Source organism: Lagopus muta, chromosome Z (assembly GCF_023343835.1).
Source record: "Lagopus muta isolate bLagMut1 chromosome Z, bLagMut1 primary, whole genome shotgun sequence".
NCBI lineage: Eukaryota > Metazoa > Chordata > Aves > Galliformes > Phasianidae > Lagopus > Lagopus muta.
The window spans coordinates 17,282,236-17,303,763 of record NC_064472.1 but is presented as its reverse complement, the minus strand read 5'-3'; the positions used below and the strand labels follow the sequence as shown (position 1 = coordinate 17,303,763).

The following is a 21,528-nucleotide window of genomic DNA, read 5'->3' as shown; positions in this document are numbered from 1 at the left end:
GGCTTATCTGCCAACTTTATTTTAAATGCAGGCACGATTTGAGTCTATAGCACTTGGTAGAAACAAGTTAGCTGCGCTAAAACTGGAAGCATTAATGATTGTTGTGCTTACAGCACTGTCTATGTAATTAGAATAGCTAATGTAATGTTTATCCGTGTATGGAAATCGATAGTTTCTCAGGATGCAAACAGATTTATTGTTGACGCGCCACACTGTCTATACTCTGAGGAGGATGGAAAAATTGGAAATGCTGCAAAGGACTGAAGCATGCATGGCAGAGGCTTGGCGTTCAGACGGTGCAGTGATGTTGGTGGGAAGGCAGAAGAGGGCACTGTGCAGCTGTCTGGTGACCCGACTGCGGCGTGGCGCTGGAAGAGGCGCTTGTGGGAGCAGTTGCAGCTGCTGGTCTGCTTCGTAGGCACCGAATTAACAAACAGACAAACAAAAACAAAAACCCACCCTAAAAAAAACCCAAGAAACAAACGAACAAAAAAAGCCAGCCACCAACAAAACACCTTCCGTTTTACGCCTTTTTCTTTTTGTAGAGTGATAGAATTTCCCGAAGAGCGTACTGGTGCGGGTGCCCCTCTTGAGAATATCTTGCAGGGTTTCAGCCTTCGGTCCTGCTGAGTCTCCGGCTGGGAGCGTCGGGCTTCCCCGTCGGGGCGGACTCCGGGGTAGGTCCGGCCGTGGAGGGCTTCATCCTGCCACTGGGCGGTAGATGGCAGTGCTGTCCCGTTGCGCTGCTTGAACGTGGGCCGTCGGAAAGTAAAGGCGCCCTTCACTACGTGTCTGAAACATTTAACAGCTAGGTTAAATAGAACTGGGTCAGTTCCTTCAAGACTGTTACCGGTGTCGAAATTTGGCAGAGAGAGGGAAATGGGATGTTAACGGTATTTACAAATAGGTGCTAAAAGCATTTGTGTTCTTTGGTTATCTGTTCCCTATGAGATTCAAAGATACAAGAACATCATGCTCATATAATGCCATCTAATGCCACTTCAAACATAATCAGAAGTCACTGCAGTACGTGTGCTCCTAACTTTTTTTTTTGTCCCTCTAGGGGAGTTTGCTCTCTGCAAGAAAGGCTGATGGTTAGTGATGTGCACTGCATTCCTGTAAATTTCACGTTTCCCCATACTGAAACATCTCTACCATCTGAAAACTTGATGACTCATAGTTTATCAGTCTTTTAGGTCTTAAATCAGAGCCAGTCCCTCTTGGGTTTTCTAGTACCGGAAATCTCTGTGGAGATCTTTTACTGTTTATCCACAAGCACGCTTTGAAGGGAAAGATCGATTGATCACTTTTCTTGTCCTAATGCCATTTGATTACAAAAATAAGTTCTCCCCTCTCCAATCCCTCCCCCCCAAAGTATTTAATCTATATCATTTTAAAATAAGTATTTAGAATTGGTCATTCTGATGGCACTTCAACAGAAATCACTTCCTCAGAGTATGCAGTCTCTGTGGCAATCTCAAATTCTTTCTGTCCTGAAGTTTTTATTAACAACTATGTAAAGTACATCGTTCTTTAAATTTTAAAACAAGTGTACATGTCATAGAAGTACTGCATCAGAAAATAAGAGGAATGCAATGTGTACTTTTTCATAATTGTTTGTGATGCACCTGAGTAGAATCAATGTAACAAAACTGTGCTTAAAGGCATGCATTTTTTCACTTAGACCGAGAATTTCATTAAATTATTTGTTTAGGAATTTGGTTTCATTGGTTTGTATTTATTTATTTATTTGTTTTTGTATGCACATTCAGACTCATCGGATTTTTGCAGGGTCTGGAAAAAAAAACAACCCCTGAGTTTATTTTCCTAGATTCAATTAACGGAACAGCATATTGGAGATGCAGTTCTTTATGGCAAGCTCTTCTTGCCGACGTGAATGCTTGTTCTGTTTCTTTTTGTGAGGATGGCAATTGCCAGCACAAGACTACAAACATTTAAAATGCAGTTTTAATAGTTATTTAACGTGCGTTTTACTGCTTACGTTGACAGAAATACATTTTGCCAGTTGTCATTTTTGAACTTAGAATGTATTTTAGAGAGGCTAGAATTGTGGTCTTTCCTTAATGTTTTCTTTATGAAATACATATGAATACTTAGATTGCTTTGAAAGGATTTTAAAAAATGCTTTTAATGATAGTTTGTATCAGATATTATCAAAGTTTGCCTGATAGTGAAGATGATCAAGAGAGAAAGCAAAACTAACATCATCCTGTAGTTTTTCTAGAAATCCTAAAGACTGCTTGCTACAGAAGGTCTTACAAACTGAATCATAGTCTTACAAATCAAGTCTTAGCAAATAATTAAGTCTTACGAATTGAATCATAAAAAAATCCCCTCAAACTGAATGAGTGACAGCACATACAGTTTCAATAGTCAAAATGCTGGGTATGATATACTCACAGGAAGATTAGTATTAATAGTTATTTTCAAGGGAATAAATGGTCATAATTATGAAGTCAGATGTCTTCTGTGAGTTGTTGATATTGCTAAACAATGCATTACACAAATAAAAATTACAAGATCTCTTGACTGGCAGTACTTTGGAAGCACCCCAGAAATTGCTTGAGTGAGGCACACAGGAAAAGACATCAGTAACTTCTTTCCTTTCTCTCTCTTTTTTTTTTTTTCGAGTGGATGGAGTTTTGTCCAGCAGAAGTTTGCAGTATAGCTACAGAATGCTTACTGTACTGTAAGATACATCATGGTAAGCCCTGGATTTTTTTCGTGTGTTTATGTAGACAGAAGAAAATTTGGCTTTACATTTCTGCATAGCCAGCCTTGCTCTTACGTTTGTAATATTTAGAAAAGTTCAATAGGGGGCCCTTGGTGCTTTGATCTAGTGCCACAGTGCAGTTTAATGAGAAAGGGGTTTTTCAATATTGTCTGCAATACTAAAAATTCTGCCAGGTCTATCTTAAATAAAAAAATGGGAGATCTACACCTTGGAAACCTTCTTGTATTTTTGGGCACTCTTTCTGTTTGAAACAGGTAATTACAAAAACCTCCGGATCAATTTTTGTAAAGGGGCACCCTGATGGGTGCCATGACTGAAGTGTGACATGAGCCTTTTCCAATACAATGGGTGGCCTAACATTCCTTAGGAAGGCCAAGCTCATTAAATATTCTCTTCTTTTTTTCCACCCTCTCCCCCTCTTCATGCACTTAGCTTGAGTTGCGCTAAGTCTGAGGTTTCTTCACTGAGGACTTAGGAAAATTGCATAGAGTTCTCAGATTGAATTTTTTATGTGTATGACTTCATGATGGCATTAGCATGTGCTTTGATCCATGTGTGAATGGCACTGGGTCGGCTCTTATTGCCATATCCAGATGGTGTTACAGGGAACAAACAGTTGTGTTTTAGGATTTCTCAATAGACTGTCTAGACTGGTCTTGCAGCAGACAGATACAGCCACCCATCAAATTAGCGTTTGTCAGATTTATGGTAATGGTTCACCAAAGCCTTCCTGTCATTGACATTAAGATTTACGCCTCCGAAGTTATTTTATCTTCCACGGAGTGTAAAGTCTGATCATGTGTATGTGTGTGATTATCTACATGTAGATGCAATTTGCATATATAAATTAACTAAAAGAGGGAAAAAAAAAATGGTGGAGAGAGGTAATTTCTACAGTAAGAGACAGAATTTTTAAAGCATTTTTAAGCGTCCAGATCCTGCAACTGGAATGATGAAGGAAGCTTTCCTTCTCCTGTCCGTCCCCTCCCTTCTAATGATAATACGGATGTTCTGTTCCTGTCGGTGTATCCCATATGCCCTTTTTGGAAAGAAAAACATGTATGTGGATTACTACTGCTAGATTTTGCACTTTCATGTTACACTGCAGTAATACGAGCTGCTCCCTGTACACAGTGGGAATAACCTTTTGACAGGCAGTATGTCCATTCTCAGTGGAAATGTTTTCCCAAGTCTGGCCAGGGCTCCTTTGATCATGCCACCTCAAATGTAGGGGTCATAGCTACTATGCAATGCAAGAACTGCTGGTAGCTGACCAGAGGAGAGAGGATTTTGAGAAGGGAATGTTTAAAATAAGCCGAATGCAGTGGATTTTTCATATTATTATTATTATTTTTTTTTTAGGGTGTCAGCAATTTATACTGGAGTGGGAAGTCTAAGCAGGAGCTCTGGGAAAAAATTGTAAAGGTAGCTGAACAAGGTAGTATGCATTCGATTGTGGAAATGAGATTGTGGAAATTTCAGATAGCTGAACTGCAGTGGTGATTTGTGGGCTTGAACATGTCAGAGCATGTTTTGGAAATGTTTACATGTTGTAAGGATATTTCAAAAATAGCAAAGGGAGTAGGGGGCTGATGAAAAGATAGAGATGTTATAGTGAACTGTGTATTTTAGGAATGCTACACTTAATGAAGAAGCAATTTTACAGAACATCCAAATTGATTTGCAAGTATTTCTGTGTTATGTGCTTCAGAAAATGAGAATCAGAAAGTCCTGTATTTGCTAGAAATAAGAATAATTATTACTGATTGTGAGTAAGAAGAAGAATTTGATCAATTACAAAGCCATTTTGTAGACAGCTTAATTCTCTGCTCTTGCTTGAAGGAACTTTGTGACACTGGAAGAAAGTAAACATGTCTGATGTATTAATTGACAAGAGTCAGCTTCAGGAAGCACATGTGTGCTCCCTGTGCAGTCTTTTTGGGGGGCTCAGAACCTCCCTGTTACACTGCAGCAGTGTTCCCCTGAATGTTGGAATAGTCTGCTAGTTTGTTCTTCACAAATACTTGATCATAGATGTGATGGTATGATCTTTTTTTTACTGGATAGATTTCTGCAATACGTCTGTGCTGAACATCTTTGTCTGCTTCACAACTTTTCTCTGTCTACTTTAGTGAAAGGAGCGCAGATATCAGAAGAAAATCTTTTAACAGCCGAATAAGAACTCATTTACTGCATTTGGAGGAGTGTGAAGAGAACTATTTTTTTTATTTATTTTTTTTTAAGATTTCCCTTAGCAATATTATTTATGAATTTGGGAACAATAGACTTCTGGGAACAATAGTTTGTCAGACTGTCTCCATGCTATACCTTTTCTTACCTCAGTGGAGGATGCAATGTTGTTTTCTGATTGTCTTTACCCAGAACAAAAGAGACTTGTTTTGATTTTTCATGTACTCCAATCTTATCAAAATAAGCACATGTTGCATTGATGCGTTTTTATTAACCGGTAAATTTTCTGTATAAAATTTAAGTTAGCAATACTAATGCAGCACTTTAAACAGTTGAGTAAGCGTTTTAAATTCACGGTAGTGCTATTCCAGGTTTAACTAGACATTGTGAAATGTGTTCCTATGTACAATAAATACAGATGGTATTTCTTTCAAGCCTCTAAGTTACATTTTCTTACTTTTTATTCCTTGCTCACACAGTATCAGAAAACTTTACCTGCCTTTGGAGTCTTTAGATGAGATATTTTTCTTTGAAGAACGTGGACTTTCCTTTAAGCCATGCTTCTTGTTTTATTTTGGTATGGTAAAAACCTGGGATGAAATCTTTCTTTCTTCATGCTGTCTTCTATCAATCAACTGAAGATATTCTATGGCCAGTTTAAATTTCTAAAAATCGTTACTTCTATAGGAGGACAATAGATTGCTTCTTTAAAACTATTCTCACTTGAATGCATGTTGATTATTGTTTTGAATACAACTTTGTTGCTCATTAGAAATGAGTTTATTGGAGAAATGTTAAAAGGTGCATGTTGTATTATATATTTATTTCCTTAATGTCAATTCTTAGGGCAGCCAAAACTTTGAGGAGGTAACAGAGGGACTAAAGAGAGAGTTGGCTGGGTCTTGGGCAACAGCATGTGTAACTGCTGTAGGTAGGTTTGTTACAAAGCAACAGAAGTAGCCCTGGTGCTACAGTCACAGAAGTTCTGCCTGTGAGCACACAGCTGAAGTGGGTGAGCAATGCTGAAGAGGTGCTGACCCACCTGCTGGGTCGTGCCATCATAGTGGCCAGAGACTTGCTGCAAGATGAGGCACTGCTGAGTATTTTCTCCCATGGTGTTCCTGGGGATGAAGAATGCCACGAGCATTGTCTGCCATGGGAGATGGGCAGGAAGAACAAGTTATGATGTTTTGTTGGGCACTGTGCTTGGAGCAGCCACTGTCATCTTTTCTTTTTGATGGAGATTTTGATGACAGGTGATGAATTAAGAAAGTGGTGTTGTCTACCCTTTCTTCCCAAAGCAAAGAGAGTAAGTTCGATGTGGGAGGAATGGAAGAAGAAGAGTGGGATAAGTGGGAACAGCAGGCAGGCAGCTGAGAGAGGGCTCATTTAAAAAAAAAAAAAAAAAAAAAAAAGGAGATCAGCCTATCCCTGCCATCATAAAGGCACTTACTGGTCCTTGCCTGCTGTGTTTCAATGGGAGCATGGAGCAGGGATGTACCACCACTGGGCACTGGTGGGGCAGCTGCTCTGCAGGCTGGTGCTGCAGCCTCAGCCCCATACTGCCCATGATTGCTCACACCCAGAGGAGAATGAGGCGAGGGGGGCAGTGGAACTGCCTGAGCAGATGTTGGATTGAAAGAAAAGTCGTCTAGAACCATGGCCTAATTCCCTTGTCAGCATACACAGCCCTCACACCCAAATTTACGAGTGTTTTAAATCCTAGCTAGCTGGCCCAGCTGGGAATATAAACTAGACCTCAGGTATTGTTTTAACTCGAGCTGGCAAGCTGCCCACCCTGCAACTGAGGATACAGAATAAATCTGGCAATCCTTCAGAGCTGTCCCACAGTTCCCCCAGAAGCCCAGACAGATGCTTGACGATTCCTTTCCAGTTAATGTGGGAGAGGTTTTTCTTTCCCCCATACTGTAAAAACAAAGCAAAAAAAAAAAACAAAACAAAAAAAAACAAACAAAACCCACTCTGTTGTGATACATCTCTAGAAATGCTTCCACTGGTAAAGGAACAGTAACTTGGGCAGTGGCTACTCACCCTGTGACTAAGTAGTGTGGGTGCTTAGGTCTGAGCACCTGGGCAAAGCTGGCGTCAATGAATAAACATGCCTACACTGGAGCCAGTAGACTGTGGGAGTCTGTTCAAATCAATAAGCCGTTCAGGCTTTTTTTTCCCCGTTTCCCTCCAGTGACAATAGCTTTGTTAGGACACTAAAAACTGGTAAGCTGTATTTGCTGGAAAATGATGTCACCTAAGACTTGAATAGATGAAAGATCAGAGGAGAGCTCTGCAAACTTTGTATGGCAGTCAAAGGACTGTCAGGTTGAAAAGGATCTTGGAAGGTCTGTGGTCCATCCTCAAGGTTGAAGGAGGGGGTCAGCTTGAGGTCTGACCAGGTTGCTCCAGGCTTCATCCACTTTGGCTCTGGTTTTGAAAACCAAGGGGAAGAAACCTCTAAAGATAAGGACTGCAAAGCCTCGGGGCAACAATTTCCAATACTGGACTGTACACACGAAGAAAACGTATTTTCTTGTATCCATTTTCTTATATTTTGAGCTTCAGTCTGTCCATTGTTTCTTGTCCTTACTCCATTTACAGCTGTGAGTATCACTTCTGAAAGTTCCCAGTACATTTATCCAGATATCTCAATTGCTTTAGATTGTCTGGAAGATTATTCTGTTTGTACTGCTGTGGTCTTGTTAGATTTTATAAGTGAGATTTCTTTTAGCAGAAGGTGCAGCTCAGGCTGTAATATGATTTGGAGAGTTGGCACATTCAGTATGCCACATGTAGTATAAGTACAAAATACATTTGAACAAACAGAAATATGTACTTTTGGCAATATTGTCATCTGAAACATAAGGCAAAAGTGTGAGGCCTGATGCATTTGCATTAGCAAATGCCTGTTCTGAAAGTAGGGAACCATAGAGTTTTTGTAAGTAACAAAGGGAAATTGAATATTTTGTTTTAATATAGTGCTGTATTTAGGACTGAGCTGTGAGACTGACTGATCTTAATTTCACATTTCAGATAGGAAACACCAGGGCATCAGAAAAGACATTAATAAGCGTATAGAACCAGAAGACAGCAAAATCCTAGTGTTCTGTTATCTTCACTTATCAGAACACCTTCAGATTCATGTTAAAATAATCAGTTGTGTAAAAGAGATGTCTTAATTCCTTCTGGTCTTGAGGTAGATTTTTCTCTAATTGCTATCAAGTGGATATGTGGTATTTTCAATCTCTTCACAGATTCCTGTTTTGTTTCCTTATGGTTGTTTTTTTTTTGTTGTTGTTGTTCTTTTTTTTTGTAATAAGTACATGCTGAGCACCAGCCCAGTCTGCGCATAAGGGACAGCTTAATTAAAATAGATTTAGAAGTAGTGTAGGTAAATAAGCACTAAATTGTGTTTGAAAATTCACCGAGTTAATTCAGGCTGACTTTCATCATGAGTTTTTGTAATGCACAGAGCAGCAAGAATCCACTTCTTAATTCATATTTGCTTTCTTTTAGTGCATTATCTGAAAGAGCTCTTATGTGTGTACCGCTTGCCATTTCAGTTGTGCAGTGGCTGTGCAACCCACATTACCTGTTTTATTTTTAAAAGGTAAAACATCAATTCTGAAAAGAGACATTACATTCTCTTCCTGTGCCTGCTCCAGATATACTGGAGCTTTGCTGTATTCCATAGAAATGTTTTCTAAATCCTATGCCAGGTAATTGTTTTTCTGCAGTGGCACAATAGCATTCTTGATGTGTAGAGCTGCATATGAATAGGAAGTATTATACATCTAACATCAAGACTGCAAAATAAATTTTAGTACAAGACTTGAGCAGCAAGAAGTGCTATTTACTGAAGTGAGAAGCTTCTCTAGTAGGGCAGAAAACTAGGACCAGCTGGAATGGGGAAGGGAGGGACATTGACATGGCATTTCACCATGCCATGATGTGCATTCTGGAATGGCCACTGCTTTGGTTTGTGTTTAAAATTTATTTTTTTAAGCTCGTGTTGTATTGATTACTTTCCAGCTAGCAAGCAACAGAACTGGGTGAAATTAATCTGTCACTTTATTTTTGTGCCCTTCTTCCCCCACCTTTTGTGTGAAGTATTTGTTTCATATTTAGTAAGCTTTCTAGAAAACTTTTTAAATACCACTTTTCATTCACTTAAAAATGCTGCAGGCACACATGCTTAAGACATGCAGTAATGTGACAGGAGAATATAGAGAGTTGAGCATAGCATTCTGAGATGGTGCTTTCCATTCTTCCCTTTGCATCGAAACCATTCCTGTAATCACAGTGCTATCACAAATGAAATTTTGCTGAACTAGTAATTGTTTTGTGGTTGAGAGAACACCACAAGAATTTTGTTGCTGAAGTCAGCTGCTGTGGAAATGAGACTCACTCCCCTGACTTGGCCCATACCTATGATCTCTCAACTGCCATAATCACAGAAATTCATGGAGAAATAGATCCACTCCCATTCATTAGCATGAAATCAAGAAGCAGATCTTGGAAAGAATCTGGTAATAGACCAGAAGCCAGCCCGGTGTGGATGAGCAATCTCCACGCGCTGTTTAGCGGCGCTCTGCCTGTTGATTCAGTTGAAATGTCTCATCTCTGGGGTGTAGTGCTTGGTGATACTGGCCCAGAGTTGATGAATACATGGGTAACTATGCTTGAATCCACATTCCTGAAGCAGGGGTGCAGTTTCTAGGAAGGCCAAAGATGGCAAGGGTTTTTAGCTACTGTTACTCTGTAAGCATACAGGAGTACTACAAGTAGCTCCCAAAAAAATAAAATAAAAAAACTAAAAAACCCCAAACCAACAAAAAAGCCTGTCCTTCTCCACTTTTCAGGGTGTGTCTGTCCTTTCATAGTCTGATACAGAAGCTTCAGTCTACTGGTGTCTAAAATTGGCAATTGCAAAAAATAGATAACAAAACTCCAGACCCTGAGAAAAACAAAGCAAATCCCACCCCCAAAAGGAATGAATGAGGCTACACTGCAGGCTTAGGTCTCCCATTCTTGATACGTACTGTTGATTTTGAAGGGCCCCATTTATATGTAACATGTTGGTGCTGAGAATGAAAACCTGACCCTTACCATGCAATACAGTTTAAAATGGCATCATGTGATAAGCACAACAGAGAAATAGCAGCCTTTCACTACTGATGCATTTTTCTTCGGGTATTCAGATGACAGCATTCACTGAGGTGAATTAAGCACAATTTCCTATGTTATTAGGATATGCATATGTACAGGAAAATAACAGTAGCTTGGTGCAGTATTTTAGATCTTTTCTTACAGAATTTAAAATTACATAATGAAAAAATATGCAGATATTGACTCAACTGGAAAAGAGAGAAGTATAATCTCTATAAAGCCTGATGCACTGCAGGAGACTTCACCCTCATGATGTCAAACATTTCTAAAATGTGCTCAGTTTTCAGAGTAAAACTTTATGCCCTTCCCCTGGTCACTAATTCCACATACTTGAGATTCGTGATGTGGAGAATGCCTAAGCCAATTAGTACAAAAGTTTGTGTGCAAAACTTCTGTTAGGTGATAAACAATGTAAAGTAGTCCAGAACTGCAGGATAATTATGTTAGTAGGTTTTGAGGGGAAAACATGGTGTGAAAAGTGTGGACTGAGATTGCTGCTTGTGACTAACCAGAAAATTCTCTCATCTCTTGATTGGGTTAGAAGGGGAGGATTCTGCATCGCTAGTCAAGGTGTTCCTTTTATTTTTCTATGTGTGAGTAGTGGAAAAGTCAAAAAGGTAAAGGACCTGTGCTTTCTTTACCAAAATTCATCTCCACAATCAATTTATAACAGCAAAAACTATGGCATGAAATTCTTCAGAAATAAATCTATGCACTTTGTCTTTTGTCCTAACATACCAGTGATGAAGACTTTTCTAAGTGGCTAATAAGCCACGGAAATAGCACTAGTTGTTGAGATGCTTTATGGGAATATCAATTGAATTTCTCTATATACTTCTCTATATATGGAGATCTGCAAAAAACTAGCACAGAAAGCATTCTAATCTATTCAGTCTTCTGCTCATCGTGCTTCTTAGACTAATACAAATGAATACTGCAGAAATTCAGAACACAGAGTGGGACTCAAGTGTGGTTAGTATTTGTTGAATTCTAAGTATTGGGGAGCTTGCTTGTTTTTTGCCTGCTCTAAGGTCAAATATATATATATTTTAATTTTCCCAAGCTTTTACTCTTCTGACCAGAGATATAAAGTGTATAGTCCAAGCATATGGAGATAATCTTGTTCTACTTTAGAGGGATTATTAGTTTCAAATAAAGATCAAAAGAATGAGCAATATTTGCAACATGTAATGCATCCTAATTTACCTCAAGCAAATACGGTGTTTATAGCATTGTCCTTCACATGGCGTGCTAGCAGCGCAAAAGAGTAGAGTTCAGATTGTGTCAGAGCCACAAGGTAGTTTAATTCCTGTTAAAGTAAGTCATCCACAGTAAGCACTTAAGGGAAATTCAAAGCTATTACAGGAGGATAGCTTGCCAAAAATGTTAACTCACTTATGACAGTCAAATACTGTTAAATTCTTTGAACATGTGTAAAAATGGGAAAACTTGCAGATCTAATTCCAGAAAATGTGGGCAACACACTGATAAATGGTTTTCTCCAAAAATTCACACAGTTCTGTTATGATTTAATTTTGTGTCTTTTTTATTTAATTGAGTGTTTAACTATTGATGGAAACACAGTAGTTCCTCCAAGAAAGATGCAGTTATTTACTCTGAATGGAATTCTGTGTGGCACTTGCATTGTATTTTTTTGTCTTCTTAAATTTTTTTTCCCTGTTTGGTTACCACAAAATGATTTTTAACAAGGAAATTATGAAAAGAACTTTACTCTTCTGTAATTACATGTATTGAGCTCCCTCTTTTCTAAATGGCCATGTAGTAGTGCAATACCGTACTGATTTTTGTGTAGACCTTTTTAGTATATTATTCTTACAAGACCATCTTCCACAAAGCATAACTCCTTATTCTTGAATTAATACAGCTTGAAAATTATGGTGAAGTTTGTCACATCCTGATACATTTGAGTTGTGCTGAAATACCTATGCTTTTACCCCATTTTCTATGCTGGTGGGTTTACTAAGGAAATTCTTATTTTCTTGCCTCAGTATTATTTCAACTGGAATCTGTGGTATATCAAGCTGTCCCTGAAGGATTTTATTCTGTATTTATCTGACACACAAGAAAAATTTTTCTAGGAAATACCACTGAATGGTATGGTTGATTGGAGTAGAAAATATGTTACTATTAGGCTGGAATGTTAGGCTAAGCAGAAGAGAAAAGCAGAAGACAGCAGAAAGACAACTCTTGACCTATCTGTCATTAAAATACTTAAATTTGCCTGGAAATCCAAGTAGGTTTTAATGTTTTTACAACGGAGATCATATGGACGCTCGGTGAAAAAATATTTACCTGGTTTCATGTTCAGTGCTGTACTTATTGCTGTAAATATGATTTTTTCTCTTTTCTGTGCACATTTCTGGATCAATTTAAATTCTGTTATTTGTGTAGGATTATTTTTCCTAGGATTTTTACAGGGGCAGGACTCAACTGCTTTTACCATTTAATACTGCATGTCTCTTGTTGAAAAATCTTTAAACGTTCCAAATGGAGCTTAATAGTTCATTTTGATTCCTGCTTCTGGACAAGGGCTAAATATGAGTCTTCGAACCTTGATTGTGTCCTCTTACCATCAACTATTTTAAATGGCTAGTCTTTTTAGGTGGACGTTGCAATCATTCTCGTTTCATTTTTTTGCCTTTGAGAAGAGAACAAGCACTGAATTTGGTTTGTTTTGTTTTGATTTTTAACGCCATATTTCTGTGCTGTGGAACAGAGAAGATTGAGTCCTGCCCGAAAGCAAATTCCAAATCTGAACCAAAAAAATAACAACAAGAAACCTGTATAACTATTATGATTACTTTTTTTAGTGTATTGAACTTTGTCTTTTCTGCTTTGCACATAGTGTGCTATGGTTTGGAACACACTGGACTTGAGTGGTATTTCAGTAGAATTAATGCGTTAATAACAACTTTGTTTTTCTCCATCCTGCTTCTATTTAGTTTTTTGGTTTTGGTTTTGGTTTTATTTTTTTTGGCTAAATTTTACTCTTCAAGATTACATTATCCTCAGCTTTGTGAGGTTAGTTAGATTTAAAAGTAGAATTAAAAAAAAATTGCTGGCTTATAAAGTGAACAAATTGCTGTGTTTTGTTTTGTTTTGTGTTTTAAGCCAAATGATTGCTAGTTATTCTGCTACAGAATTCAGGCAATAGAACATTCATTTTGTAATGTACATTTTGCATCTCTCTAATCAAAGGCTGTTCTCTGTTTTTTAGGAAAATGTATGTAGACTTATGGACTTCCATGAGCGCATGCTCACTAGAATTCTGTTCTCTACTGAAGTTTTTCTGGTTTAGAGAGTGCTCTTGGAAGCTGCTGATATACAAGTTTAAGATCTGAGTAGTGAGATATCAGTGAAGTTTATACTAGCTCTGCAGGGGTACTGGTTTGGTTCATAGTAGCAACACCTTGTTGTTCCTGCTCTACAACCCCACCAAAAGAGGATTTACCTGGGTGCATGATGATTCCACTTGGATGTGAGATGAGGTTCCCATGCAGCCCACTTGGAAACAAAGGTTAATGATGTGTCCTGAATTAGCTTCTCTTAAATGACTTTCTTCCCCTACTTTTATAGATTGTTGTCTCTTCCTGATTAATCATTGACCCATTGACAGGGTACAATATGTGTATGTTTTTGGAACAATAAACTTTATAATGTAAGCTTAGATTTGTTACAAAGATGAAGAAACATGATTACTTACATATTCCCTCAAATAAGGAGAACCACGTTATTACTGCTTAGGAAGGAAAAATACTTCCGGTGCTTTCTATCAGTTGTTGTGATCTTTCTTTGACAAATCTTACTGCAGTCTTACATCCTACACTTCTGAATTTTATTTCCAAATAATGTAATCAAACTGTTCTGCACTCCTTGTATAAAACGAGATGTGCTGTGCCTTATCATCTCCCTTCATTATTACTGATTGCTTTGGAGAAATAATTTGGAGCTATAAATGCTTCCTCTTAAGTGAAAAATCTCTATGGTATGAGTACGGTGTGCAGCTCTTCTTATTCACTTTATACATTCCTTACATTTCAAAAATACTGATCTGACGATATGTAGATAACTGGCAGTTGCTGACAACTCGCTATAAAGGTTGCTGCATATTTTACCTTTGTAATACAAAAATCCAAACTTCCAGTTTGATTTTTGACTTTAACTAAAAATCTGTATTATTCTATTGGCCTTTAATTATGGAAGTGAATATGAAAAAAAAAAAAACTTCAAACAAAAAGGTTGAGTTAAAGCCAGTCTTTTGTTTTTACAGCTGATCATATATCTAAGTCTTAAAGCCAGCCATCTTTTATTTCTTAAGCCTGCTTTTACTCATTGTCTCTCTCTGAATTATGCCACCAACTCCAGACTGCTTATGTTTCATTGATAGAATCTCATCATTACGGCAATTCTCCCCTGTACTCTGAAATTTTCTCTCAAGCCAGTGTGAGGAGGAGTTTCCCAGTTTGGCAAGATTTATGCTGATATAGATTAAATGGTGAAAGTTTTGTTCCAGTAAGCAGCAGTAAGTCAGTTTTTTGCTGAAGTATATGCAACCTACTCAGAAAAAGTTTTAAATCTCTTACAGCTGTGCACTGAAGCAGGCAAGGGACTAAGCACCCCTGAGCTGTGCTTGATTATCAGAATTGCATGTTGAGTTTATTTTTGCTTGGATTTATGATCATATTTCACCCACATTAGATATATTCTGAAGCAGCAACCTGTTGTCCTTTTATCTTAAGAGAATTTTTATTTACACAATCTTCAGATTGTGTAATAGTTATCCAAAAGACACTCAACATGCACTGTCAGTGAAAGCAGAAGCATTGGGACGGTTGTGGCACAGGACGGCTTCAAGTTGATGATGCTTCTGTTCTTTGAAAGTGTTTTCTGCAACTATTCATAGGCTGCATCCAAGCAATGCAGCTCTGAGAGTAAGAACAGATCTTTAACAAAAAGTAATAATTTTATATATATAAAAATATAGTATAGTGATACCTTCCTGATTTCAAGCATCTTATACCTTTTAACTGATAAGAAGTGGCTGTTGTGATACCAGCAGAAACTTGTTGGTTTGAGTTGTCTGCACTGCAAGATCGCTTGCTGCTGTACCTGTGGGTAGGTGAGTAGGCATAGATGTGTGTAAGGCTGTTTCAAGAGTGAGGCCTTGATAGTGGTTTGTTTTTTGTTTTTTTTTTTAAACCAAGCAAAGAAAACAGCAAAAAACCCTTGCTAACTCCCATTTTCTTCCTGCCCTCAAAAGTTAAGACCCTTTCAAAGGCTGCTTAAACATTGTGTCCAGAATTTGCCTACAAAATACTCTTTATTTCTTCTTTTTCTTTTTTTTTTAAAGCCTAATTTAAATTTATGAGGAGGTTTTAGTTAATATTTATTAAACAAATTCTTGTTTGAACAGAGTGCTGTGGCTTTTGTTCTGGTTTTGTTAGCATTTTTTTCATCAGTGCAATCCTGTGAATAACACAGCTTGTATTTGTCTTGTCTTTATATACTCCATTCTCTTTCCTGTTGACTTCAAATTATGTTCTTCAAGTACATGAAGATAAGAAACAGAGCATTTGTTTTAATTTAAGTCTATAACTCTGTATATTAAGTGTATAACTTGAAGTCTGTAGTCATTGATCCATGTGTGATCAGTGGTGACAAATTGAACCATTTTGATTTCACAGTACTAGAAGAACAAAATAACCAATAGAGGAATCTTTGTCAGAAAAGAGATTGGTGACAGTTGAGAAACTTACTGAATAATACAGGTACCTACGTAGGAAAAAAAAACAACAAATATAAAGCTGGAGAGACAAGAAGTGTGAGGTGTTAAATGGCTGAAGTTTCTCAAGCCTAACTTTTTTAAAAGAGTTTAGTGGAAGAACAAACTGTTTTATGTTCAAACTGGCTGTCATTGATTAAAATTTGAACAATTCTTAATGATACTTCAGATTTGTATGCCTTCCTCCAATTATGTATTTTGGATTAATGTTTTTTCTGTAGGTTGCTCTCCTATTTCCTCCCATGGTAGAAATGTGCTGTGCTAGCCAAGTAAAACTTATGCTATATAAAGGAGGGAAAGAGGTTCCTGAATACATTGCTACATATTTGCTATTCCCTAGGACTTCTGGTCAGAATGCATATTCTCTTAGAGGCTCTTACTTTTGTAAATATAGCGTACTGATGTAGTTGTATATGGTGATATTAAAATGAGAAAGGTGTGTAAGAATGAATTTGCTCATAGATAGCCTAAAGAATAAGAGATGCCCATAATCTGCATACTGTACTTCACCTCCAAGTATGCCATGGACTGATAGTAGAGCATACCCCTTAGATCTCCCATTTGTGCTTTCTGCCAACATCAGTGTCATTTTTACTGTATTTTCTAAAGCTGGGAGGCAGTCTGGTCTTAAGTTCCAGGCAGCAGAATTATTTGGCCAGAAGACTTGCATTGCCTGCAAAATCTAGCTATCTTCATTGTCCAGTCCTCTTCCTTTTATCTAAACCCTCTCGTGAATTCCTATTAAGATGTGAACATTAGTAATGCACACTCATCCTTACATTTCAATGTTAACTGCATAGACCATTTCTAATTTAGTAACTTATTTTTTTATTGGTCTTTATTTGTATGCTGCCAATAATAGAGCAACCAAATGTTCATTGATTTGATGACTTTTTGGTTGGGTAATACATAAACTTGTGTCCTTGTTTCCACAGAGATAGAGTTATATGGTGTTTCTTTTACTGTATGAACAAAAAATTATTACCTATGTAAGCAGGTTTAAAAATGACAGTTGAAACTATACTTTCCTTTTTAATATCCTGTAACACTACTCTGATTTTGTTTAATTTTGTTATCTGGTAGTTTCCAAAAGAATTCTACTTTTCCTTATCAATGGTATACTTGAGTCCTTTTCCACTCTCTTGTGTTCTGTAAATTTTTTTTCTTTGACTGGTATATACAGTGTCCTTTAACTTGCTATTCTACCTCGGACACATACTTATTCAGTAAGACTGGACTTTATAATAAATAGTGAGGTCTCTTGTCCTGCGAAATTTCTCTTCTTCGCTTTCAGATTTGATGACAAATGTTACTTTTAAAATATTTTCTATGTCAGAACAAGATGCATCCTGGGGCTAAATCTCAGAGGAAACACTGCTTCAAGTAAACATGAAATATTTCTTCTTTTTCCATAAAAATACACTTGGAGTTTCTTGAGGCTCCTTTTTTACGTATATATATATCATATTTTATCTTTTCAAGTAATCAAGCTCCCTTTTTTCAAAAGGCTACTAAAAGCAAGTTGTTTACCGTTTAGAATCATAGAATTATTAAGTTTGGAAAAGTCCTCTAAGATCATCTAGTCCAACTGTTCACCTGCCACCTGCATTGCCCACTAACCCTTGATTCTTATACTGTAGCTACCCTTTCTTTAAGCACCTCCAGGGATGGCGACTCCACCACTACCTTGGCCAACCTGTTCCAATGCCTCATTGCTCTTTCAGAGAAGAAATTCTAATCCAACTTGAACCTTCCCTGGTGAGTCTTAAGGCCATTCCCTCTAGTCCTATTACTAGTTACACATTAGAAGAGACTGACCCCACCATGCCACAATCTTCTTTCAAGTAGCTGTTGAGAGCAGTAAGGTCTCCTCTGAGACCTGTTCTCTAGGTGGAACAATTTGAGGTCCCTGAGCCACTCTTTGTAAGACCTATGCTTTACTCCCCTCACCTGCTTCATTATCCTTTTCTGGATGCACTCCAGGGTCTCCCTATCTTTCTGGTACTGAGGGGCCCAAAACTGAACACAGGACTCACAGAGCTGAGTACAGGGAAATGATCACCTCCCTGCCTACTTGCTGCACTATTTCTTACAGAAACCAGAATGCATTTGGCCCTCTTGGCTCCAGAGGAACACTGCTGGCTCATGTTCAGCTGAGTGCTGAACAACACTCAAAGGTCAGTTTCCCCTGCAGAATCTTCAAGTCACTCTGCCTGTAGCTTTGCTGGTGTTGTTGTGGCCAAAGTGCAGGGCCCAGCACTTGGTGTTGTTAAACTTCATCCCACTGGCCTCAGCCCAGACTTTTCAAACATGATGGAGAGCGGCTCGGCAACCACCTCAGCCAGCTCCTTCAGAACCCTGGGATGCATGCCACCCAGCCCCATAGACATATACATTCAGTCTCATGAGGCGGTCTTGGACCTGCTCTGTCCTCACAGCTGGGGGGTATTTGTTGCCCCGGTTCCCACCTAGAGGTTTAGGGGATGCAGGGCTCAGGGACGTGAGAAGTACTGGAATCTTGTCCACCAGTGAAGACTAAGGCAAAGAACTCTTTCAGTACCTCAGCCTTCTCATTGTCCATTGAAGCGACTTCTCCTTTTACATTTACCAAAGGAGGCACACTCGCTTTGGCACATCTCTTCTGGCCAATGTACCTGTAGAACTTCTTCCTATTGTTTTTCACGTCCCTTGCCAAGTTCAGTTCCGCCTGTACCTTGGCTTTCCTGATCGCACTTCTGCAAGCCCGGATGGCATCCCTGTATTCTTCCCAGGTGACACGGCCTTGTTTCCAGAGCCTATATATACCAGCAGGTCCTTACTGAGCCACACCGGCTTCCTACCTCCCTTGCCCGCTTTCTTCTTTAGAGGGGATGGAGAGTTCTTGTGCTCTCAGGAAGGCATCCTGAAGAATAGCCAGCTCTCCTCAACATCTTTGTTTTTTAAAACAGAATCCCAGGGGATCTCAGCCAGCAGTCTATTGAAAGCTTAAAGTTTGCTCTTGCAAAGTTCAGGGTCCTGACACCACTTTTTGCCAGGCCCACATCCCTCAAGACCACAAACTCGACCAGGGCGTGGTCGCTACAACCCATTGCTGCCTCCAACCTTAACACCATTAATGATTTCCCCAACACTGGTGAGCAGCAGGTCCAGCAGCACTTCACCTCTGGTTGGTCTGTCCAACAGCTGGACCAGAAAGTTATCATCAACACATTCCAGAAGCCTCCTAGACCTCTTGGAACTTGCCGTGTGGTCTTTCCAAGAGATATCCGGATGGTTGAAGTCCCCAGTCAGCACAAGAGCCCGTGAGCATGAAGCCTCCCGCATCTGAAGCAAGAAAGCCTCGTCAACAGTCTCCCCTTGATCAGGCGGCCTGTAGTATACTCCTATCACCAGTTGACCTTTGTTAGACCCATCCCTAATTCTAACCCACAGGCTCTCAACCTGTACCTGACTGTTTCTCTGAGGGAGCTCCTCACAGTCTATCCACTCTTTGACATAGAGGGCAACTCCCCCACCCTTCCTACCTAGCCTATCTCTTCTAAAGAGCCGATAGCCCTCAACGGTGGTGTTCCAATTATGGGATTCATCCCACCACGTTTCCATGATGGCAACAAGGTCGTACCTTTCCAAGCGCATCACAGTTTCCAACTCATCCTGCTTGTTTCCCAGGCTGCGTGCGTTGGTATAGAGGCACTTCAGCTGGGCTTTCTGTCTTACCACCTTTATAGAGGATCTAGGCTTCCCTAGAACAGTAGCATCCCCAACACCCCCCTGCCCCAGTCCATCACTTTGTACCTCACTGTCATTGACTATCAAGTTCGGTACAATCCCTTGAACGACCTGCTCAACCCCAGCAGCTCTGGTTTTGTCCTCTTCCTCCTTCATTTCTAGTTTAAAGACCTGTCAATGAGTCCTGCTAGTTCCTCAGCTAAGATCCTCCTCCCTCTCAGAGACAGGCTACATCTGTCTGCTGCCATGATACCAGGCGCCAAGTAAGTTGCACCATGGTCAAAAAAAACCAAAATTCCTGCATTTGCACCAACTTTTAAGCCATTTATTTATGAGGTGGGTTTTTTGGTACCACTCAGCATCCTGCCCTGCCACTGAAGGTATGGAGGAAAATACCACCTGCACACCCGCTCCCTCGACTACTCGCCCCAGTCCCCTGAAGTCTTTCTTGATAGCCCTGAGACTTTTCCCAGCAACTTCATCACTGCCAGCCTGGACTATCAATAGCGGGTAATAATCAGAAGGGCGAATCAGACCAGGAAGTCTCCTATCCAGCCTGTCCAGATCCTTTTGTAGGGCCTTCTCACCCTCAGGCTGGTTGATGCTTCCTGCCAGGCTTGGTGTTATCTGCAAACTTGTTGATGGTGCACTCAATTCCCTCCTCCAGGTCATCATTAAATGTTAAATAGGACAGGCTCCAGTACTGACTCATGGGGAACACCACTTGTGGCCAGTCACTGGCTGGGTTTAACTCTCTCTCTGGGCTCAGCCCTCCAGGCATTTCCTTACAAAGAATGTGCCCGTCCAGGCCATGGGCTGCCAGATTCCCCATAAAAATACTGTGGGAGACAGTGTCAAAGGCTTTGCTGAAGTCTGGGTAGACTACATCAACAGCCTTTCCCTCATCCACCAGGTGGGTCACCTTGCCATAGAAGATGGAGTTGGTCAAGCAAGACCTACCTTTTGTGAACCCATGCTGGCTGGGCTTGATCCCCCAGTTGTCCTGCACATGCTGTGTGATCTCACTCATAATGGTCTGCTCCATAATTTTCCCTGGCTGTGAGGTCAGGCTGACAGGCCTGTAGTTCCCCAGATACTCCTTGTGACTCTTCTTGTAGATGGGAGTCACACTGGCAAGCCTCCAATCTTCTGGGTCTCTCAGGTTGACCAGGCACACTGATAGATAATGGAAAGTAATCTATGCTTATCTAATACCTCTACCAGCTCCCTCAGTATACTTGGGTGGATCCCACCTGACCCCATGGACTTGTGACAGTCCTGATGGAGTAATAGGTCTTTAATTGTTTTCACCTGAATTGTGGGTAGAAAATGTTGAATTTTTCTCTTTCTGTAATGTTTTCACATCTGATACAATAAGTGAAAGAATTCAGATTTTTTTTTACCTTTCTCAGATATGTATTAAAATTAAATTTCTTCATATTTTCAGTTATCCTTATGGCTTTTTCAAGGTTAGGTTTCCTTAGATTGTAAAGCAAACTGTTTGCTAATGCTTTTGTCTATCTTTTTTGTTACCTTCATCTCTTGATGTTAAATATGAATGGGCTGATGGGTTGAAATACAAATTGTTGTGCAGAGAAATAAATGGAAATGCTTAAGCAATAGTTCTACGCGTAATGGAATTTAAAAGTGTCAGAGAACCCCCTTGGAGCTTGACTTGATTCTGCAGTGAAGCCTATTCCTGTTCAGAGTGGAACCTGTGCATATGTTCTACTGTTTTGTTGATTGCAGTGGGTTTCCATAGCAGTATGCTATTTTATTTTACGTAGGCTTTGACCTCGTACTCTAGTAGTGAGTATCTAAGCACATTCAGAATTTAATGTATGATTTTCTTTATGTTTTCTTCAAGGAC

The 21,528-nt window shown here is 39.4% G+C and overlaps 1 protein-coding gene across 7 annotated transcripts in view; it reads left to right on the top strand.

Moving 5' to 3' along the window:
* The window catches only part of ARL15 (ADP ribosylation factor like GTPase 15), a 235,351-nt gene that overhangs the window by 66,942 nt on the left and 146,881 nt on the right, over nucleotides 1-21,528 (top strand). The window contains exon 1 of one of the 7 annotated variants that reach the window (XM_048931317.1): nucleotides 2,707-2,725. The exons of the other annotated variants lie outside the window; for them this stretch is intronic. Within the exon in view, the coding sequence (XP_048787274.1) occupies nucleotides 2,723-2,725 (3 nt within the window). The 5' untranslated portion in view covers nucleotides 2,707-2,722. Of the gene's footprint in view, nucleotides 1-2,706; nucleotides 2,726-21,528 lie in introns of those variants that run through there. 7 annotated transcript variants of the gene reach the window in all.